The sequence below is a fragment of the Athene cunicularia genome, assembly GCF_003259725.1.
Source record: "Athene cunicularia isolate RWA chromosome 1 unlocalized genomic scaffold, athCun1 chr1_part1, whole genome shotgun sequence".
NCBI lineage: Eukaryota > Metazoa > Chordata > Aves > Strigiformes > Strigidae > Athene > Athene cunicularia.
In genome coordinates, this window is record NW_020799091.1 from 98,846,231 (window position 1) to 98,866,652 (window position 20,422).

General features: G+C 39.9%; 1 protein-coding gene across 5 annotated transcripts; it reads right to left on the reverse strand.

The window, feature by feature from the left end:
* Positions 1 to 1,748: 1,748 nt before the first annotated feature.
* Positions 1,749 to 20,368, reverse strand: IFNAR2 (interferon alpha and beta receptor subunit 2). 5 transcript variants are annotated; one of them, XM_026844114.1, is made up of 10 exons: positions 20,128 to 20,368; positions 18,980 to 19,295; positions 17,460 to 17,556; positions 14,153 to 14,194; positions 13,719 to 13,848; positions 13,391 to 13,554; positions 10,916 to 11,088; positions 9,240 to 9,402; positions 8,677 to 8,795; positions 1,749 to 3,098 (listed from the first exon to the last, which is right to left on the reverse strand). In XM_026844114.1, exons 3-10 carry the CDS (start codon positions 17,500 to 17,502, stop codon positions 2,409 to 2,411), a joined length of 1,524 nt encoding a protein of 507 aa, XP_026699915.1. In that variant the 5' UTR covers positions 17,503 to 17,556; positions 18,980 to 19,295; positions 20,128 to 20,368; the 3' UTR covers positions 1,749 to 2,408. The 5 variants fall into 5 exon arrangements, with proteins under 5 accessions (XP_026699915.1, XP_026699923.1, XP_026699931.1 ...); XM_026844122.1 differs by lacking the exon at positions 18,980 to 19,295 and having other exon boundaries at positions 17,460 to 17,559; positions 19,345 to 20,368; XM_026844130.1 differs by lacking the exon at positions 20,128 to 20,368 and having other exon boundaries at positions 8,677 to 8,771; positions 18,980 to 19,321.
* Positions 20,369 to 20,422: the final 54 nt, after the last annotated feature.

Genomic DNA, 20,422 nt, shown 5'->3' on the forward strand with positions numbered 1-20,422 from the left:
GATCAGCTCACCTCAACCTTTCCAGAGCCTCCCCCGCCCGCCGCGGCTGCGTTCCCCTTTCCAGAGTGTATATGCCCAGCACCCGAACCTCCCCCGCGGTTGGGAAAGCTGTTCAACGGAGCCGTGTTTTAAAAGGTGTTCATGACGCCTGGCTGCTTGGATACTCGTCGTGTCTAAAGCGCACCTTCAGCACACTGCCTGGCAGCTGGGAAGATGCGAGAAGGCAGGTCCACGCAAAGGGGGTAAATAACGCATAAACAGACATCAGCTGATCCATAGTGTCAAAATTCCGGCTGCAGGCAATACAACATTACTGAGACGGGGAATTAGGAAATTAAAATAGGATATAGAAATTAGGCACTTGGGAAATGAAGATATAACTTAGTTTAGAGATAAAGATTAAAGATTTAGAGATTAGGGGCCAGAGGCCCGTTAGTTAAAAGATAACTAATTTTAAATAGAATAATAGATCATGGTTGATGGGCCAGAGAGCAGAACAATAAAGAAACCTTGATTAATAGAAGCCATGAGGGAATGCTTCCGGATGGACTAGGAAGACAGCCCTAAAACCAGGTCAAAACCAACCTTATGGTCTGGCCTGAGCCCAGGAGGCTATGGAGACTGCGCAAGGAACAAAGGTAAAAAGTTCAACAGTGAGGAAGAGGAGCTACTTCAACTCCACGACCCCAGCCCATAACTACCTGGACACACTGCACAGATGCAGCGGAACATATGAAAATTACTTTCAGGCTCATTATAATATGAAGCTAGGATAGGTCATGCATGTGTACAGACATATTATGAATATGTGATACTTTGTAGCATAAAGCTAAGACAAGATGCCACCAGAGATGTGCATGTTTGTGGTGGAGTGATCCCCTGCACGCCTCAGTGCTGAATAAACATACCTATTTTATAACCTTATAGGTTATGGAGTAGTGTTTCCACAAGTCAGTTACCTGAGGAAAGGTTTCTGTTCCGACCTCAGCATCTAGCCTGCACCAAAGATGGCAGTGCTGCTACTTCTGCCAGAACATTCAGCGTCCCCCATCAAAACCAGCATAAACTTGGGGAAGGAACAGTGATATTATTCACAGAGTAAAAAGAGTTCTTTCTCAAGCTATTACTGTTGCCAGCTAAAAATACCAGTTCTCTGTGGGGGGTTAATATATTTATTTCTGGCCCACTGTCACCTCCTGTTATTAAACAAGACTACAAGTCAGGTTTGGCCTTCCCTGGGGTGGGCCAAGTCCCATGGTTTTCGCTTACCTGTCAGTGATTCCCCTGGTTTCTATCTCTGTGGACAGAACACAACCACCCCACTGTGCAAACAACAATGTTACAGGGTCAGCGTGAGTGGAAGTTTCATGCGCTAATTCTACAGATGCACAAATCTGCAAATAATTAGCCTGTCAAGATCCAAGCTGTCAGGTACTTACACCTATTTCATTCTTCACAGTAGTGCAGCAGCAGAATACATTCCAGCACCTTAGAAATGCCTCTTGGCTATCCTGACCAAAAGAATGACTGCCACCCATGGCAGAAAGAAACTGCTTGTGGGCAGAAAAGCAGTAACTAAGGAGATCAACACAAAGTGAAGAAAGTTGGTATTTTCAGCTATGTGATACCTAAAAGCCTTCCCATAAGGAGTGAGCTCTTAGCAGGCTAACTCATGTACCTTTTCAAAGGCATGTAGGAGCCACAGTAAAAATTCAGACAGGGATATGCAAAATTTTTTTTATGAAGCCCAAATGTTAAACTGTACACTTTTAAATGACATAAAAGATTTTTTAGAAGCGCAATATTAAATAATTGCACACAATGATACTAAAAAATTATAAAAAGGTGTATTGAATGCCTTAATTCACATTAAGAGGAACTCTCCTGTAAGGTGAGCCTTCTTATCTCTGTCCCCATCATTTCACTTGATCAGCTTTCTCTGCACAAATGTAGATACCAGTTCACTGACTTGAATACAGCAATCATCCAGCAAAATAGGTTTCAGAGTAATCCATTAACAGAACTAAAGAATACAAAAAAGAAAATTAAAAAGTGGTCTGGTTGAGAGACCAACACTTACAACTTCCTATACTGCAAACTACCTTCTCACTTGTAACAATTAAAAGGTATACTTCACTATCAAACTGCAAAAATGAAACTACTCTTTCCACTGCATCTGAACAGTCATTTTTGCTTCTCTGTGGATAATCCAACCTGAACTATACCTGGAACAACCTGGAGAGATCAGAGAAATATTTGTTAAAAATGAGCATTGAGTATTTTCAGTGTTCAGACATATACTCTCTGAATGTTAAAGAAAGAAAAAGACAAGATTTGTATGTTGAGTCCAGAAACAGAAGTTGGACAATATCGATTCATGTTACAAAATAACAGTGGTTCTCACTTATTCATCTTCTTATGTATTCAGTTTTTTGGTCTGTATCTGAATCTGACGAGTCGTGTTCATCAGAAGACTGAGAGGAATTTTGCCATTCATGAGAGCTGTTAGGACAGTGTGGCTTCTGCACACTTTCTGTGTCATCCAGGAGTTTTGCTTCAAAAGCATGAGTACATTGCCAGTCAACTGCATCTTCTTGGGAAGAAAGAAGAGCTGCAGAACTATCCACGTTCTCTTCAGAGGTTCCCAACATCACAGTTTTTAGGTTAATGATAAAGCAAGCACTGTTCCTTCGCCTAGAAGAATAGTTACAATTTACCTCAGAGAAAGTATTAAGTAACTCACTGCTTCCGTGTCTGTCTTCTTCAATGTCCAACTCATGATCTTCAAAATCTTCTTGCTCAGTGTCTGGATTTTCACTTGCCTGGCTGCTGCTGTCATCATGCATCCTATTTGCAGAGTACTGCACAAATACATTAGGCGTGTCAGAGGAATGAGGTGCTCTACTTATGACACCACGCCTTGTATAGTCATGATTACTTATGGCATCGCTGTCACTGTCATCGCTGTCATCTTCATCACTGACACCACCACAGGATTCATTTGCCTTTTTTTTAACCTCTCTGTAAATGACCTCTACAGAGGCTATTTTTTCAGATTCAAATGTGCAAGGTGAATAGGCTAATGTCCTGATGAATACCTAAAAGAGCAAAGTGAATTAAAAATATCAGACAAATTTTCACACACACATATGTGAAAAAAATACCCCCAATCATGAGGTTGGGGGTCAGACAAATGATTCATTCTGTGTCACACTTTTGGCTTTTTCTGCGGAGTTCAGGGCATCTAGGATTGGTCCCTCTTCCCCACTCCTGTAAACATGACAGCCTTCACTACAAATCAAGGCACACAGCATTGGATAGCCTCAAAGAAATGACACTAGTGCCAAGCAGCATCAGGTATGAAATGTTTTAATTCTAACGTCTGAGATATATTTCTAAGACTAAAAGCTTATTTTAGAAATACACCTTAAACCTGAAGTTAGTCTTGCAACTCTCTATTAGCTATTGCAGTTACCATACAAAAGAGAAGCCCTACATGGATGATCAGTTTTAATGTCCTTTAGAAACATACCATTTGAAGCAATGAACTCCGTAACATCCTAAGTCCCATTTTCCCAGTTTTAGTCTGCACTTCTGAGGACTACTGAATATTGGAAGCATCAGGGAAAAATGTTGACAATAAAAAAATTAACCTTAGACACTGCCTGGCTAAGTCATGTTCAGCAATCTTAGGGATATGAAGGTAATGACATAGCAATAAACAGAACCATGAGGAAAAGTCTTAGAAAAAGTTGATACCAATCTGCTCTGGATATGTTTGTAGAAAATGGAAAATATTTATGCTGAAAAATGCCATAATGTAAAAGAAGCCAGAAACTATTAAAAAAAAAGCAAGCAAAGGTGGATATAAACAAGTCCCAAGAATCTTCTTTCTCCTTGAAATTTAGTGGCAGTTCAGCCTCTTCTACTAAAATAAAAAATTAGCTGGCTCAGGACTGGCTTCTTCAAGTTCTAAAACATGACACTTGATCACAGAAGTAGTCAAAGAAAGATTATTTTATTTAAAACAGTGGAACAATTTGAGTGATATATTACCATTCTTTCTTCCTTAATCATGGACTTTTTTGCCAATCACTATGTGTGACTCCTGAGAATACCTTAGCATTTGGAAGGTAATGCAGGTACTGTTTGCCTTGTGTACATGATGTTCCGTCCCACTAACCCCACCCCAAGTAAGTTTTCTTCCAGACCTATATTGTTTCTTTTCTTTTTCTTACCTTTTCGTTTTAATCTAACTCCAATATTTGGGTAGATTTTAACAGCCTGGTCCGGGAGTTACTTTCCAAGATACTACGCTAGCTCTAGATTTTGGCAGAGATAACTTGCATATGAACATCCTTTTTTTCCTACTAAGTGTTCTACTACCAGGCATCCTTTTCACTAATGCCTGTGTATAACAGAATACAGTAATAAATCATTACTGAGACTGAAGAAGGATGACAGACATCAGGCTACCCAGAGAAGTGACCCTGAATCTTGCTAATAACATTCTGGAACTAACAACTAGGAAATTTTTCTGGCAGGGACATATCTGCACATAACTGCGTCCCCATCTATTGTATGAGATACCTGTGGAACTGGAAGGTTGGGGACATAAAAGGTATATCTGAGTTCAGTAAAGAGGACTTTTTTTTTGACTGAGAAGCTACTGTTGATGTTACAAAGCAGACTCAGTTTTCCTGAGAAACAACATGCTTTAAAGATTGCTTCCTTAAAACAGTGTCACATGTCTACAAAGGGCTTTGATGGTCTGTCCTTTGTCTCCTTGTTGAGGTGAATTAAGTTCTTAATTCTTGTGGGTGAGATCATTTCCAACAACCATCCAGATCTCACTCTTACCAGGCTGCTGAACTTTTACTTCTAGCACTTCTCACATGCTATCGACTCCTTTTGTGGACAATAACTATGAAGTGTAGCTTCAGGAAAAAAAAAAAAAAAGGTCTTAGAGCGCTAACAGTAACTCTTTTATTCTCCAGATGTGATTTTTGGGGATAAGGAGACCAAACCTCCCAACTCTAGGCCATTTCTGTGCATCACTACAGAACAATATGTTCTGCTGGTTTTGGCTGGGATAAGAGTTCATTTTCTTCATAGTAGCTGGTATGGGCTATGTTATGGATTTGTGCTGAAAACAGTGTTGATAGCACAGGGGTGTTTTAGCTGTTGCTGAGCAGTGCTTACACAGTCGAGGGCTTTTCTGCTTCTCACCCCACCCCACCAGCGAGGAGGCTGGGGGTGCACAAGAAGTTGTCAGGGGACACAGTCGGGACAGCTGACCCCAACTGACCAAAGGGATATCCCATACCGTATGGTGTCATGCTCAGCATGTAAAGCTGGGGGGAAGAAGGAACAGGGGAACATTCACAGTGATGGTGTTTGTCTTCCCAAGTCACTGTTACACGTGACAGAGCCCTGCTTTCCTGGAGATGGCTGAACACCTGCCTGCTGATGAGAAGGGGTGAATGAATACCTTGTTTTGCTTTGAGCACACACACACACACACACACACACACACACACACAGATTTTGCTTTACTTACTAAACTGTCTTTATCACAACACATGAGTTTTCTTACTTTTACCCTTCTAGTTCTCTTTCCCATCCCACTGTGGGGAGTAAGCAAGCAAGTGGATGCATGGTGCTTAGTTGCCAGCTGGGGTTAAACCATGACATATGCACATACCCAACTGGGTCTTAAAGCTGCCTTTTGTCTTTGCAGCTTGCCTTCCTGTGGAAACGTGATAAAGACTTTGAAGGCAAGCTTAAAATACTTGCTTTTAGTTGTAGAATCTCTCAAAATGCCTTTTAACTCCAGTAACCAGGGACGTGGCTAAACTATCCTCAAATCTTTAGGGAAAGCTCTGATTTTTTCTATAATAAATGGAAAAAATATTATAGGGGTAATAATTGGTTTTGTTATTAGAGAAAAGTATGATGCTGCAGGGTGAAATAAGGGAGGTAAAATGTGCCAGAAACTGCTTGATAAGGATATACATTACTCTTGAATGTTTTCAGAGCATCCACAGAATCACAGAATTGTCTAGGTTGGAAAAGACCTTAAAGATCATCCAGTCCAACCATTAAACTAACACTGACCATTCCCAACTACACCATATCCCTAAGTGCTAAGTTGACCCTACTCTTAAACACCTCCAGGGATGGGGACTCCACCACCTCCCTGGGCAGCCCATTCCAACACCTATTAACAATCTCTTCTGTAAAGAAATGCTTCCTAATATCTAGTCTAAACCTTCCCTGGTGCAATTTGAGGCTGTTACCTCTTTTCCTATTGCTTATTACTTGGTTAAAGAGGCTCATCCCCAGCTCTCTGCACCCTCCTTTCAGGTAGCTGTAGAGGGCGATGAGGTCTCCCCTCAGCCTCCTCTTCTCCAGGCTAAACACCCCCAGTTCCCTCAGCCACTCCCTGTACGACATGTGCTCCAGACCCTGCACCAGCTCCGTTGCCCTTCTCTGGACACGCTCGAGTCATTCAATGTCGTTTTTGTAGTGAGGGGCACAAAACTGAACACAGGAATCGAGGTGCGGCCTCACCAGTGCCGAGTACAGGGGCAAGATCCCTTCCCTGTCCCTGCTGGCCACGCTATTGCTGACACAAGCCAGGATGCCATTGGCCTTCTTGGCCACCTGGGCACATTGCTGGCTCCTGTTTCGGCTGTCAATCAACACCCCCAGGTCCCTCTCTGACTGGCAGCTCTCCAGCCACTCCTCCCCAAGCCTGTAGCGCTGCTGGGGGTTGTTGTGGCCCAAGGGCAGCCCCCGGCATTTGGCCTTATGGAAACTCCTGCAGTTGGCCTCAGCCCATGGCTCCAGCCTGTCCAGGTCTCTCTGCAGAGCCTCCCTACCCTCGAGCACATCAACACTCCCACCCAGCTTGGTGTCATCTGCAAACTGACTGAGGGTGCACTCGATCCCCTCGTCTAGATCATCAATAAAGATGTTAAACAGGAGTGACCCCAAAACCGAGCCCTGGGGGACACCACTCGTGACCAGCTGCCAACTGGATTTAACTCCATTCACCACAACTCTTTGGGCCTGGCCATCCAGACAGTTTTTTACCCAGCGAACCGTGTGCCCATCCAAGCTGCAAGCAATCAGTTTTGCCAGGAGAATTCTGTGGGAAATGGTGTCAAAGGCCTTGCTAAAGTCAAGGTAAACAACATGCACAGCCTTCCCCTCATCCAAGAAGCAGGTCGCCCTGTCGTAGAAGGAGATCAGGTTTGTCAGGCAGGACCTGCCTTTCATACACCCATGCTGACTGGGCCTGATCCCTGGTTGTCCATTATATGACTTTTAATGGCACTCGAGATGGCCTGCTCCATGACCTTCCCTGGTACTGAGGTCAGACTGACAGGTCTATAGTTTCCTGAATCATCCTTTCTGCCTCTCTTGTAGATGGGTGTCACATTTGCCACCCTCCAGTGCAATGGGACCTCCCCAGTTAGCCATGATTTCAGGTAAATCATGGACAGCGCCTTGGTGAGCACATCTGCCAACTCCTTCAGCACCCTTGGGTGTAACCCATCCAGTCCCACAGACTTCTGTGCATCCAAGCAGGTCTCTGACCACCTCCTCTTCGACTGTGCTGACCTCAATATGCTTCCCCTCCCCATCTCCCAGCTCATGAGGCTTGGTGGAGAACAGGTCTTCTCCCGTGCACTTAAGAACTGGGGCAGGTTTTTTGTTCTGGAGTTATTGCTCTGGCTCAGTTAGTAGAATAAATTTGTCTGCTGCAGGAAGGATTTACAACATAAGGTAATTTTCAAAGGTTAGTTGTCCTATGCTGGGTGCTCTGCTGTAGGACCTAGCCTGCTTCTGTGTAACATAGTTATTTAAAGTTACTTTGTGGGGGATTTCCCCTCGCTACTGCTTGCACCCTCTAACTTCATAGAGCAGCCGAGGCTGGAAGTGAGCTCAAAAGATCATCTGGTCCAACCTTTCAGGGGAGAGGGAGCCTAGATAAGATTCTCTAGCACCCTATCCAATCACATACTGAAAAACTCCAGTGATGGGGACTCCATCATCCTTGGGGAGGTTGTTCTAGTGACTGACTTTTCTCACTTTAAAAAACTTCTTAAATCGAGATGAAAGCTTTCATAGTACAACTTGTACCCATTGTCCCTTGTCTTGAGACCCTGTCCTGTGTGCAGCTGCTCTTTAAGTACTGAAATACAGTCATGAGGTACCCCCTGGGCCTTCCCTTCTCTTCAGGGAGAAAAGACCTAACTCCTTCAATCTTTCTTCACAGGGCAGGTTCTCCAGCCCTTTATTCACTTTCATGACCATCCTCTGGACTCTCTCCAGGCCGTTAGCATATTTCTGGCACTGTGGGAACCAGAACTGGACACAATGCTCTAGGTGCAGCCTGACAAGCACGAAGTAGGGTGAGATGATCACATCTCTATCTCCGTTAGTAACTTGACACAGAAGTAGCAAGAAATGGTTTTGAAAAAGAATAAATATCTGTTCTGTAGAACAGACAAGATTTAGCAGCCTATAGACTAACTTTAACATAGGCAAACAACAAATTAAAACATGTAGGTACGTAACTTGCACCTAGTGTGCAGGATTAGAAATTTCAGATGGTAAACTTCCTCCTCCCAGACAGAAAGGTTAAATACGGGAATTATTACATACCAAGGTATGTGGAAGTGATTTTTTTTGAAGAATATAACCTCCTGCATGCATACACTTCAGGGCACCAGCTAACATCAGTGAAAAACATACAGCACCTGCAATTGTAACTATATGATAATCTGCAAGCGAAAAAAACCAAACAAATAAAAATACATGAATGAAGTTTCCAATGACCACATTCTGTATTTTACATTCAGAACAGCTATTTAGAATCACAGAATAATTTTGGTTAGAAAGGACCTCTGCAGGTCATCTGGTCCAAAGTCAAAACAAGACCAAACCTCAAATTAGATTCAGGAATTTAAAAAAAAAAAAAAGCAAGCCATTTTTGGTAACTATTTATGCAGTTAGTGGAGATTTGTACGGTTCACAAGATTAATAATAGATTTGTGGCCCCAAAGCAGATGGAGTTTTATATTTCACTTATAAATCCACAACATTTATCACTTGGAAGGTACTTCCTCTTTTATTATTTTTAAGATTGACTTGTAAATCTTGCTAAAAAGCAAATACTTGCACATAATCAAGTCAGACAATCCATTCTTGCACCACAGCATAGTTACCTTGTTGAGCTACAGCGTCTGCAGTTATACATTTCCAAGCTGATGGGATGCAATGTTTGTTCAGAGATGCAGTGATCATAACAGACACACAGTAATTTCTATTTGGATACAGTTCTTCAATGACAGTACTAAAAATTTCTTCATTGGTTTTCTCAAGTGGCCTCTGCCATGAAAGACAATGTTTTAAAAGTTAGCTATTTACCTAAAAAGAGATCCCCAGCCACTGATAAAATATTATGGCTATTTCAGTATATAATACATTCAGTATATAATACACAGTAGCATGTGAAACTGCAAAAACTGACACAGTAACTCAGTGATTTACCGAGGCAACTGTTTCATCTCTAGTTCTAGCTGATGTCAAGATGCCTACCTTACACCTGTTTGTGAAATATCATTATTATCAAAGATGATCCGTCTCCAACTGTTGGTCACTATATATCCCCTTGAAGTAGCCTCACATAGATTCTACAGATATGAAACTGCAAGTGGTATTTTGATTCAGAATTCAGGGAAGAATATCCAGGGCAAGCAAGCTGTGGTCCTTCTTCCATGGCAGCATAAATTAGAGAGATTAAATTCCCAACAGATACCTGTCTAACCTGCTGTTCAAAGCTTCCAGTACAGGCAGTCCATCTGCTAGTTAGACAAGTTAATCCAGTGCTTTGCCAGCCCAGGTATTAATGTGACTCTTGATGTTTAAACTAAAGTCTGCACAACTGCCAATTTCACTGGTTTTGGTCACAGTCACAGTGAATGGTTTATTTCCTCCTTTTCTATAGTAAATGTTTACATACTCAGAGACTCTGGTCTCTAACTGGGCTTTGCTTGCTTACACTAGCAGTCCCCTATTATTCCAGCATTTCCTCAAAGGATCATGTGTTAGGATCCCCCCCAGTTCTTACTGTTCCTTTCTGGATTCTGCTCAACGGGTCCATGTTTTTTCTGAATCCCATACTACTACAGGGTAGGTGGGCTTTATAAATACTATGTATGAAAAAATACAATTTTTTTTTATCTCTCAGCAACAGGCAAGTCATGTTTAGCTTGTAATATTATAGAATGCTCTTGTTCTTTCTGGCAAAACTGCTGCTGTGTAGATGTTACTTATACACAGGACAATTATTATTATTATGCCTTGCATTGGTGCTTACTGAATGATGTCCTATTATTTTAAGATTGTTTCTCCATTTTGTGAGGATCATTTTAAGTTCTAATCATGCCTATCTACCTTTCCATTTCAGCATACCAAAAACCCCACCAAATTAAATGGTACCAGATCCAGAATAGGCTGTTTCAGAAACTAACTGGATACATTTTCCCAGTTTGACAGAAAACTACTGAACTGCTTTCTCAACATACGTTCCTATCAGCTATGCATACCCCCACTAGTAGTTACTGTTAAAATGCCTTTTCCTTTTCTACCCAGAGAATAATCACTTGAGCCAGTGCCCTGTGCTTTATTTCAAGTAAGGATATAGGACAACTAGTATTCCTTCTCCAGGCCTGCTAGTCTGCAGTAAAAGAAAGCTACAATTATATTGGTCATTCTCTTTGTTTTCTTTTAAGTATCTTCTATTCACATATTTGCTTCTGTGATTCTACTAACCATCGGAGCTATTTTACGTTTTCTTATTTGAGCTTTAGGGGAGAAATACAAACAAAAAAGTCCTTACCTTATGCTCTCCATCAGGTGTTTTCAGTGTTATACCATAATCAAGCTCTTTATATATATCAGTTAAAGACATTAACTTTCCATTTTTTGTGAAGTGAGAGGTTGGCAGCTTTATGGTGACATTTATGCAGTTTAGACAGGAACTGATATTAACTTCTGGTGGTCCCAGGAATGCTATGGAAAAAAAGAAAGAGGAAAACAAAATGATGAAAAAATATACATTATGTATTCAGTACCAGTTCTATTTTGGTGATGGATATATAGCTGACTAATCAGATTCCAGAGTATCTTGCTGTTGTAAATCCACAAGAACATTTAAATTTCACAGTCAAACGATCTTTTCCCACATGACTAGATTTTAAGAACACAAAGCAGTGGTGGGGAGGGAAGAAGCAGAAAGGTGACAGAGCTTTGCATCAGCTCCGCAGAGATGTGAGCTTTTAATCTATTAGAGAGGAAAGCTGAGGTTAATGTATAGAAAAAGCTGATTACTTTCTTGTTCATCATCATCTTCTAGTCACTTTCTGGAAGGAATCTTTGTAGAAATTAATTGGTGTGTAGCCCTGTACATATTCATGCTGGTTGCAAGGAAAGCTATAGGTCTTAACTTGACAGCTGAGCTCCAAAGACTAAAAACTCTACTGACAGTAGGACAGAGGACTTAGTGAAACATAGTTATGCTTCTGTGAGACTTCCATTGAATTCAAAGTAATCTCTCAAGTTCAGGTCCTCAGAAAATAAATATATGTTTGAAGAGCCATGCATGCTAATTGTCTCCTCTCTCCAAAACTACATACACATCCATCAATATCAGAGGAACTTCTGTAGTGAATCAAACCTAAGACCTTCTTTCCTCAAACACAGGAAAAAAAGTAGGAATGTTGGAAAATGGCATGAGAACAATCTATCTCCATAATCCTCCATTTCTGTGTGGTACATTGGCAGGGGAAAAGACATGAAAAGTTTGCATTCACTTTTGTCTTTTCCAGGAGCATGTACATTTTGAGACTGGTTTACAAACCTCTGTAAAATTCAGAAAAGCAATATATATTTGCTAACTACTTCTGTTCCTGAAATAGGGTAGAAAGCTAAAAAAAAAAAAGTTTAATACTTAAAACAAATGTAAGCTTTCATCTACTCTCAAACAGAAAAGCATGTCCTAGTCAAATGGTTGCACACTTGCTCATTTCTCATCTTTTTTTAAACTTACAAATAAACATTAGCTTAAATCTGGTTACAGGCAAATGTGGTTGTTTTCTTGGCTCTTTGTTGTGAAGCCTTTCTCTCTTTGCTCAAATCTGTCAACAGAGGTGAGATTCCACCGTAGGTATTCAACGGTAGCTATCAACTACACCCAGTAGGGAAATAGAATATTGATTTTTTCCTATTCAGGCACTGTAAAACAAGAAAAGACTACAGGTTCATCCAAGTCCTGTGCATTGGAAAACACGACTACACTCAATTGCTTATGGTTCGAACTAGAGAACTACTAGCAAAACATACAATTTCAATTTACAAGTTGACAGTGATGGACAATCAGTCAGAGCACCTGACAGTTTGTTCCAGTAGACAGTTCAAAATATGTCTCTAGCTAAAACTTATCTAGCTTCAGCTTTCATTCAGGGCACACTGTTATGCTTTGTTTATAAGACTGAAGAAACCTGCCATCATATTAACTAGTGGTCAATGCACCTTCTGATCTTTATCTGTGTTAAACTAATTCCTGAAAGATTGAAGGCTTCCACCTCAGGAGGATGTTCTCAAATCCTTCAATTATCCTTGTGGTTATTCTTCCCATCCTCTCCTGTTTTTCATCATTCCTGAGACTATAAGCGGACACAGCAGTGGCTACCTTTGTGCTGAATTCAGAGGTTGACATGACCTATTTCTCCTCCGTAGTCCTCCAGTTGCTCCTTCATCTCTGTCTCTGTTACTTCAAAACTGAACACTAAGCACAACTAAGGGTAAAGCCACCTCTGACAGTAGAAGATGTTACAGCTAATAAGCATCTTCTTCCAGCAAGGAAGGGACGAAGAGCAGGTTGATGAACAAACAAGTAAATTTCTTCCCCTACACCTAGTGCAGACATGGTCTTTCTTTAACTCTTAACTTTGTTTTTATGTTATCAAGTAGTCAGTATGTGGGGATTTTTTTTTTTTTTTTGAGTTATGTATCTTATGTATTTAAGAGATTTTTACTTTGTGCTTGCCAATGCTTAACACAATGCTAATTCCTCTGTATTTCTAGATACATATTTTATTTCAAAACGAGAGCCTCGTCCATTTATGAGAACTACTGTAGCCACTAATTTTAGAAAGCTATCTATATATTTTATATCTTGTAACTGGTATGTGATAGACTATATACAAATTCATATTCTTGTTAGTTTGGAGTGTCTTACTGTAAAAAGATAGCAGAATATAATTTATACATCAGCTAAACTACTAAAATGAGCAAATGCAGACCAAGAACTTACTGTCACTAGATGGCATAAAACGAAGTACAGAAGAATTGAATACTTCAGTTCCTATGAAACTCTGAACAAATACAGAATACTCAGTGGAATCCTCTTCAAAATCATCTGTCAGATTACAGGAGAGTTGTGTAATATTTGAACATTGTTTAGCAACCTTCCATTTCCTGTAAAGTTAAAACAAGATCAAAATAATCTATCTGGATTCTCTGATACAAGAAAGCACAGGTGGGGGAGTGTTTCTGAGCAGAAACACAAACAAAAAATACTAAGGCTGGGTTTTTCAAGTCAATAAACATGGAAAGTAAAATTTGTGTCTTGTAAGACTTGCCTGTGGTCAGTGTACAGCACACGATAGTATGTTGGCATAGTTGGATCACTTTTTGCCTGCCAGGACAAAATGTGCTGAAAATTACAAGATTTCATTTGTAGGTTGTGGCGTGGCCCTTCCAGAAATCTTTCTAGAAAGGGAAAAAAACACAACAAACAACCCACCAATATAAATGGCAAACAAATGTGAGACTGCAAGAATTCTAATAAATAAACCCAACTAAAGCAGCCCAATATTTGCCCCAAAATAAAGCAAGCATAGAACAGAATTCAGCACAATAGAAACAACAATGCAAAGAACTGTCCTTCTGTATTATACTTCTATTAATTTCTTTACTCAAGAAGCATGATGTTTTAAAATGATGCTTGGTAAGAATATGAAAGTTTTTTGAACTGTGTTAGGAAAAGCATTTGAAAGACAATAAAAACTCTTACCAGGCAAGCTGCTACAAGCTGTAGACAGAATGCTGATGTACACTGGAAAATGAAACTATATATTAACACATTTGTGTATCTATAATATCTGATTATTAGCTTACTACTGGTAATATTAATTTGCAACCATTAGAGACAATACTTGGCATGCTCAGTGGAACTATTTATTTCTTTCACATCTTCTTCCTACTGCATTACCCTTCCCTCCTTCCTCAGAGTATGGAATGTCCCCTTCCAACCTCTGTTACTAATTCAAGGCTCCTAGGAGCCAGTTCTGATAACTACACTGTGGTTCAGGCTTACACCGATCCCTGCCAGATGAGGTTCAAAACTCAGTGTGAATAAATGTACTGAAGATGTTGTTACCAAACATTGTCTTAGAGGACTCTGACTATATTTCAGGCAGGTCACTGTCTATTAAACATCATTTTAAGTCACGACAAGGATCTTGAAACTGGTCTGGGAAAAGATACTATTATTGCTTGAAGAACCTTCATAGATGTCCTTCTTTGCTAAACGTGCAGAGTCCTCAAGGCTGTAGTTTTAACAACTTTGGTATACTACTCACTGTCTTCAGCCAGTTAACTCCTATAACTCTCTATTTCAGGGTCTATTTTGTAACTCCCTCTCTATTTTGTGCCCTGTTTCTGTAACATTCCCCTGTGGGTATTTAACTCTACTGCATTCTCTGCCTGCAAAAGAAAAGCAAAAAACCACCAACAGATGCTGCAATACTTCTCCTGTCACAGGGCACGCTTAAGGCTACATTCAGCCTGCCAGTCAGGCCTACTGTCTGAGTAATCTGAACCGAGCCTTCTTGCAGATCCTGGTGTCCTAGAGGTTCCCACGTCTTCTTGTATAACCTCTGTAAGACTGTTTGTTCATCCAGATTCTCACTGTACGCAGAATTCTTTTCCCTGACAAACCCAGTCTTGAATCATTCCTATCTTTTCAACATGGTGCTTCAAGACACTCTTGAAATTATTGTTCTAACCTTTCTAACTTTTTTCTCAAGATCTTTTAGCTCCCTTCTGCTTTCCAAGTGCAAACATAAACTTCCTGCCCTCATTTTAAAGGCATTTTGTGGCCTATCCTCCTACTGATGAGATGCTAATTCCCATACTCGGTTGGCCAAAGAAGTTACTAGTTAAATTCAAACATGCATGCTTTAGACAAACTTTATGGAAGTATCTGCAAAATTACTTAATTTTTTCCCTAAAACTTTTCTCCATGAACCCTCTTTTGTCTCTACACCTAAATCCTCTACGCAAAAATATGACAATACCCAAAACACCACTGGCCTGCTACCTCTGTTGAACTATGATGATTAATACTGCCTTAACATGTCCTTTTATTCTCATCTCACTTAGAATTGTAACTTCTGTAGTATGAGGAATATCTTTGACTTTACATTTGCACAGCAACTAATGCAGTAGCACTCTGGCCCACAACTGAGGTTCTCAGGTGCCACACTTTGGCAAACAATACAACAGAACTACTTGATGTGTCAACAAGATGTGCCATGGTAAGAATGACAGTGAAAAGAGAAATCTAGGACATACCTCAAAAAATTAAGACAATCTTTACAGAGATCTACAAATAATGTATAGGACAGGACTATCACAGAATGGCTGAGGTTTGAAGGGACCTCTGGAGGTCATCAAGTCCAACTCCTATGTGAAACACAGTACCAGAATACATATTCCCGCTAAAGTAGAAAGGATTCAGAACAGCAGTGAGTCAGTGGGAACCGTCCAGTTCCAGACACACTGTGAGAATTTCCTAATGGGATTAATGCAGTTATTTTATAATCCTTGACTACTTTTGCAGGGAGTACTGGAAAAAGAAAGGAGAAATTTCCTACTCAATTAAAGAGATATCTGCACATAATCTTTATGGTTGCAGAAAAGTACCTTAAAACTTGCCCTTTAGTTAGCAGTGGTCACAGACAGAAGCACACACAAATACACTTGGACACCTAAGTTTGTTGAAATCATTTGGAATGGGTATTTAGCCAAGCATCTCTTACAAATCTGGCTCTTTGAACATCTGTCTCACAAAAATTAAAATATGCTCCCAGCATCCCTTCTGAAATTGGACTCAGAGACATTAAGCAACTCGAGTCACACACGCAGCAAATTTATATTTCCACAAGACAGAAAACTCATCGCTCTCAAGCTTTATTTTATCAAACTACAGACATCCTCTCGTACATCTTCCTTTTGCACTCATTATTCTACATTATTACTGAAAAATAAACTTCTCCTTAGAAAAATGCAGTTAAAAGTAGAACAATTGATTTCCTGCCCTATAGTAACAGCTCACCTAACAGGAAAAAACAACCAGTGAGTATGAATAACAAAATACTTTGCTATTCTTTACCTGAATACAAGCTCAGATTTGTAATAATTTGTGGAAGGTATTCAACTTTCTCCCAAAAGGCACATTAAAGCTATTCCCATGACAGAAACAGATAGTGTCAGTGCACAAACTCTAGTAATGACACACTTGGAGCAAGCTGTTTAGATTAGGAGATGCAAACAGTCTTTTGCCATTCTCTTATGCCAGCCATCTCACATGTTTCAGCTGTCTTGCTGATGTATTGTTGACATAAATGTTTTTCTATTCTGTACATACCTGCGACTTTTAAATGCCTCTCCCCTACCAAAATCAAATTCTGTTTACATGGAGTTCCAAACTGCCTTCCTTTGAACTTTGTTTCAACAAACATGTTTAGCAACAATAGCTGGAGAGCTGCAAAATTTTGTAGGTTACGCTCTTACAAAAGAGACACAGACAACAACAACAACAAAATCTTAAGACCAAATAACTGGGAAAATAAAGACTGGAAAAATAAAGATGGTCTGTAAACTGAATGGGGAATCTTCTTTGCCATCTTATTCTTTCTACTGAATTGAATGATCCTATCAAAACAGTTTCTCACTAAAACTACAGTTCAGCCAACAAACTATGTGTGTTGTGCCTGGTAATCCAAAAACTAAGAACTGCTGAAAAAAGTTAAAATAAGCAATGAAAAACAACACATCCAACTAAGAGTTCACCAGACATTTAGAGAGACAGAATGCAGCATGCTGTTTCAAAGCATTTCCTTCTCATGGGAAAATAATGGTTTATGTATAGAATGGAGTATGTAAAATATAATAGACTAGATTCTTGATTCTGTGAATTACTCCAAGGAGAGCTCTATAATAAGATGATGGTATCTTACTTCATTAACTCAAGAGAAGTGTTAGTGAAAAATTAGCAGTACTACTCCTGTTACAATACAAAGGTACAGGCAACTTACCAAGTTGATAAAAACGCATTGGTCCATCCATCAGTGTTGCCATAGTGATTAAGAAATATAACCTACTGACTGTAAAATAAACATTTTGCTTCTGTGCCTGCAAATACATTAAAAACAACCATATTCAGCAAATTATGTTAGTAAATTACTTGCAAGAAAACCGAGGTTTATGTACAGTTATTTTAAACTCTTCCAATGTTTGGAGGGAGGCAGTAGCACTGAAACAGTTACTACTGGCGAGGGAGGGGCAAGGATCCTCAGATTAGACAGGCAATTTTATGACAATAGCACTTTTCCTTTTTTCACACAGAAAGGGCTCTTATCATTTCAAATAAGTATAGTCACTGTATAATTATTTGTATTAATTTTGCATGAAGATAGCATCTGAAAATTCTATGCCTCTCACTCTAATTTATTAAATAGAATGAAAATAAACATTGCTTGGTTTTATTTGAAATAGTACAAGAACTCATCACTGTTATTAAAAATGTTTCCAGAAAGAGTAGATCAAGAGGGAGGTTAGAAAGAAAAACAATTATAAAATTATTAATTATAACGAAGTTATGAAGTTTATGTTCCCTTTTTTTAAAATACGCAAGATCTATTTATTATCCTCATGGCATTAATAGTCACAGCATCTGATTTTGAATAACAGGCAAAGTACTAAGGAACAAGTGTGAATCTATAGACAGCTAGGCAAGGGTATAACTATTTCCAAATAATTTTCTCCTCAGGTTTAATACAAATAAATTGATTTTTTAATCTAAAATTATTTTAAAATATAACTTAAATTCTTTTATCTGCAAACAAACATCTTTTAAAATTCAAAATCATGACAAAGCATACTATGGTCAAACCTAACACAGTATGTTAAAATCAGATGAATTAAAAAAATCAACTGACATATCAATCTTCCTCTGTTCAAAGTTTTAGCATGACTATACAAACTGACATAATTCCACAAAAGGAAGGTTCTTTTCACTTCAGTTTGGTTCATTTCATTCATTCAACCATGACGAATATTTAGGTGATATAAAATACCAGTCTTCCTCTTTTCAATCGAATTATGTGATGCATAAGAAGATAAGATTTACTAGTTACAAAATCTTTCAAGTTTATCGCTGATATCGGCAAACCAGAAAGCAATTAAGTCACACATATCTATCGAGTCCATTTAGTTTTAGCACTAGTGAATGTGACAGAAGAAAAAATAATTTGATTTTCTTATTCAGATCAATCTTACAGATTACACAAGCAGAAAAAAAATAATTCTATTTCAACAAGATTACCGGCTTTGTTCAGAAGTCACACAGAAACCTAATGACAAACAATGTTACTTTCGCAGTCACTTTAAAGAACAGTTACACCTGCAGGATCTGATACCTCAGACTGTTCGAAATTTTCTCTTAAGGGGAAAACTTAAAAAAATATTTCCTTTATGTCTTAATCCTTGCAATTAACCACATGACATGTTCAAAGCACTCCATATATGGTATTATACAATAGATGGATTTACGTACCTTTGATCCTTGCTGTACATGCTGACATGAATAACAACTATCCCACTCTTGGAATCTGAAGTGACTCGTGTATGACTCTGTATGCTGAACAACACATGTATCTTACATGATGCATATTCAAGGCCAAGTTATATGTTTAGCACCTTAGAATACGTAAGAAACATGTTACAAAACAGGTTTATCTGTGAGTTTGCAGAGTTGTCTAAATCTGGATGTTCTCTGCATATCAATGCCAGTACAATTTCAGGGGAAAACCATTTCCGTCAGAACTCCGATTAGCTTTTCATACTCTTCCTCTTCAGAGTTTCAGCAATCCCTAGAGAGAAGCCACAGGAACACTAGTGAATACAGCCCCCACTCAACTTATCAGCCTGGGCTCACAGTAACACCCGTGGGAACTGCCTGAAGCCCTTGGTGCTTTCAAAACTCAGCTTCACACTTCTACATCATCTTAAGTGGCAGCTGATTTTTAACTGGAGTTCAGACTGGGTTGTTTTGTATTTCCTTCCAATCAGAAAAAAAAAGCAGGCTTTGCAACTGTAAGTCACTGGCTTGTATTTCAGAGAATCTCCACATCAGTAGAGCAGAAAACACACCCTATTCTTTGAAACAAGCAAATGGTATATTTATATACATTTGCTTATCAGAATACTGAGAGAGAGAGACAGACAGACACCACGGGAGATGTTCAGCCAGAGAGTAAGCAGAGAACCGTTCTAAACCTACACAGGTAATACAACGTATGGATCAACCTTACTACTAAAACCATGCGAACTAGGGAATGGTGCTGTGGGTTGTAATGTTATACTCGCACTCTATTTCTGGTTTTGCTGGGGAACACTGAATGAGTTGTTTCTAAGGATATCAAACCCTTTTAACCTTAATAATCCAAATCCATTAACCAGAAGCCCATTTCCCCCACGCTGCCAGCGGTGCTCCTGGTGAGCCGGCCATGCCCCTCGAGGAACCACGGTGGGATATGCGGCATTAAAACGTACCGACAGATGCCTCGGCTACACTTGGCGACAAGTAGCTCTGTCCGAGTCTACTGCTGGGCATTTTTCCTTACAAATTTTTTAGCCTTGAGCTACACGATTTAGCTGCATCAAAACCAGCTCCACTGGTCGCTAAACTCAATTTTGCATTACCTGCATCAAAATCTGCGACGCTGCACCTCACAGACTATGGCTAGGGTCAGTTTTCCTGCAGAGACACTGCCGAAGCCCCAACCCCCATAACCCGCTGGTTTCACGTGCGATTCCGCTGGTATTAACGCCAAATCGTGCTGCGGGGTACACGGATTCCGGCCCACAGCGGCCTCCGCAACGCGCCCAGACAAGCGCTAACAGACACCGGAGCCCTCCCCAGGCAATCCCGGCAGCCCACCGCAGGTCGGGACGCCGGGCCTGGCGGCGAGAGGCGCCTCCCCGCGCCGAAGGAGCC

Coding starts and splice junctions, on each gene's coding strand:
- IFNAR2 (XM_026844114.1), bottom strand. CDS start 17,502: ATGGCAACACTGATGGATGGACCAATGCGTTTTTATCAACTTG. Junction 13,555..13,718: donor GTGCTGTACACTGACCACAG/GCAAGTCTTACA, acceptor TTAACTTTACAG/GAAATGGAAGGTTGCTAAAC. Junction 11,089..13,390: donor TTTTATGCCATCTAGTGACA/GTAAGTTCTTGG, acceptor TTTTTTCCATAG/CATTCCTGGGACCACCAGAA.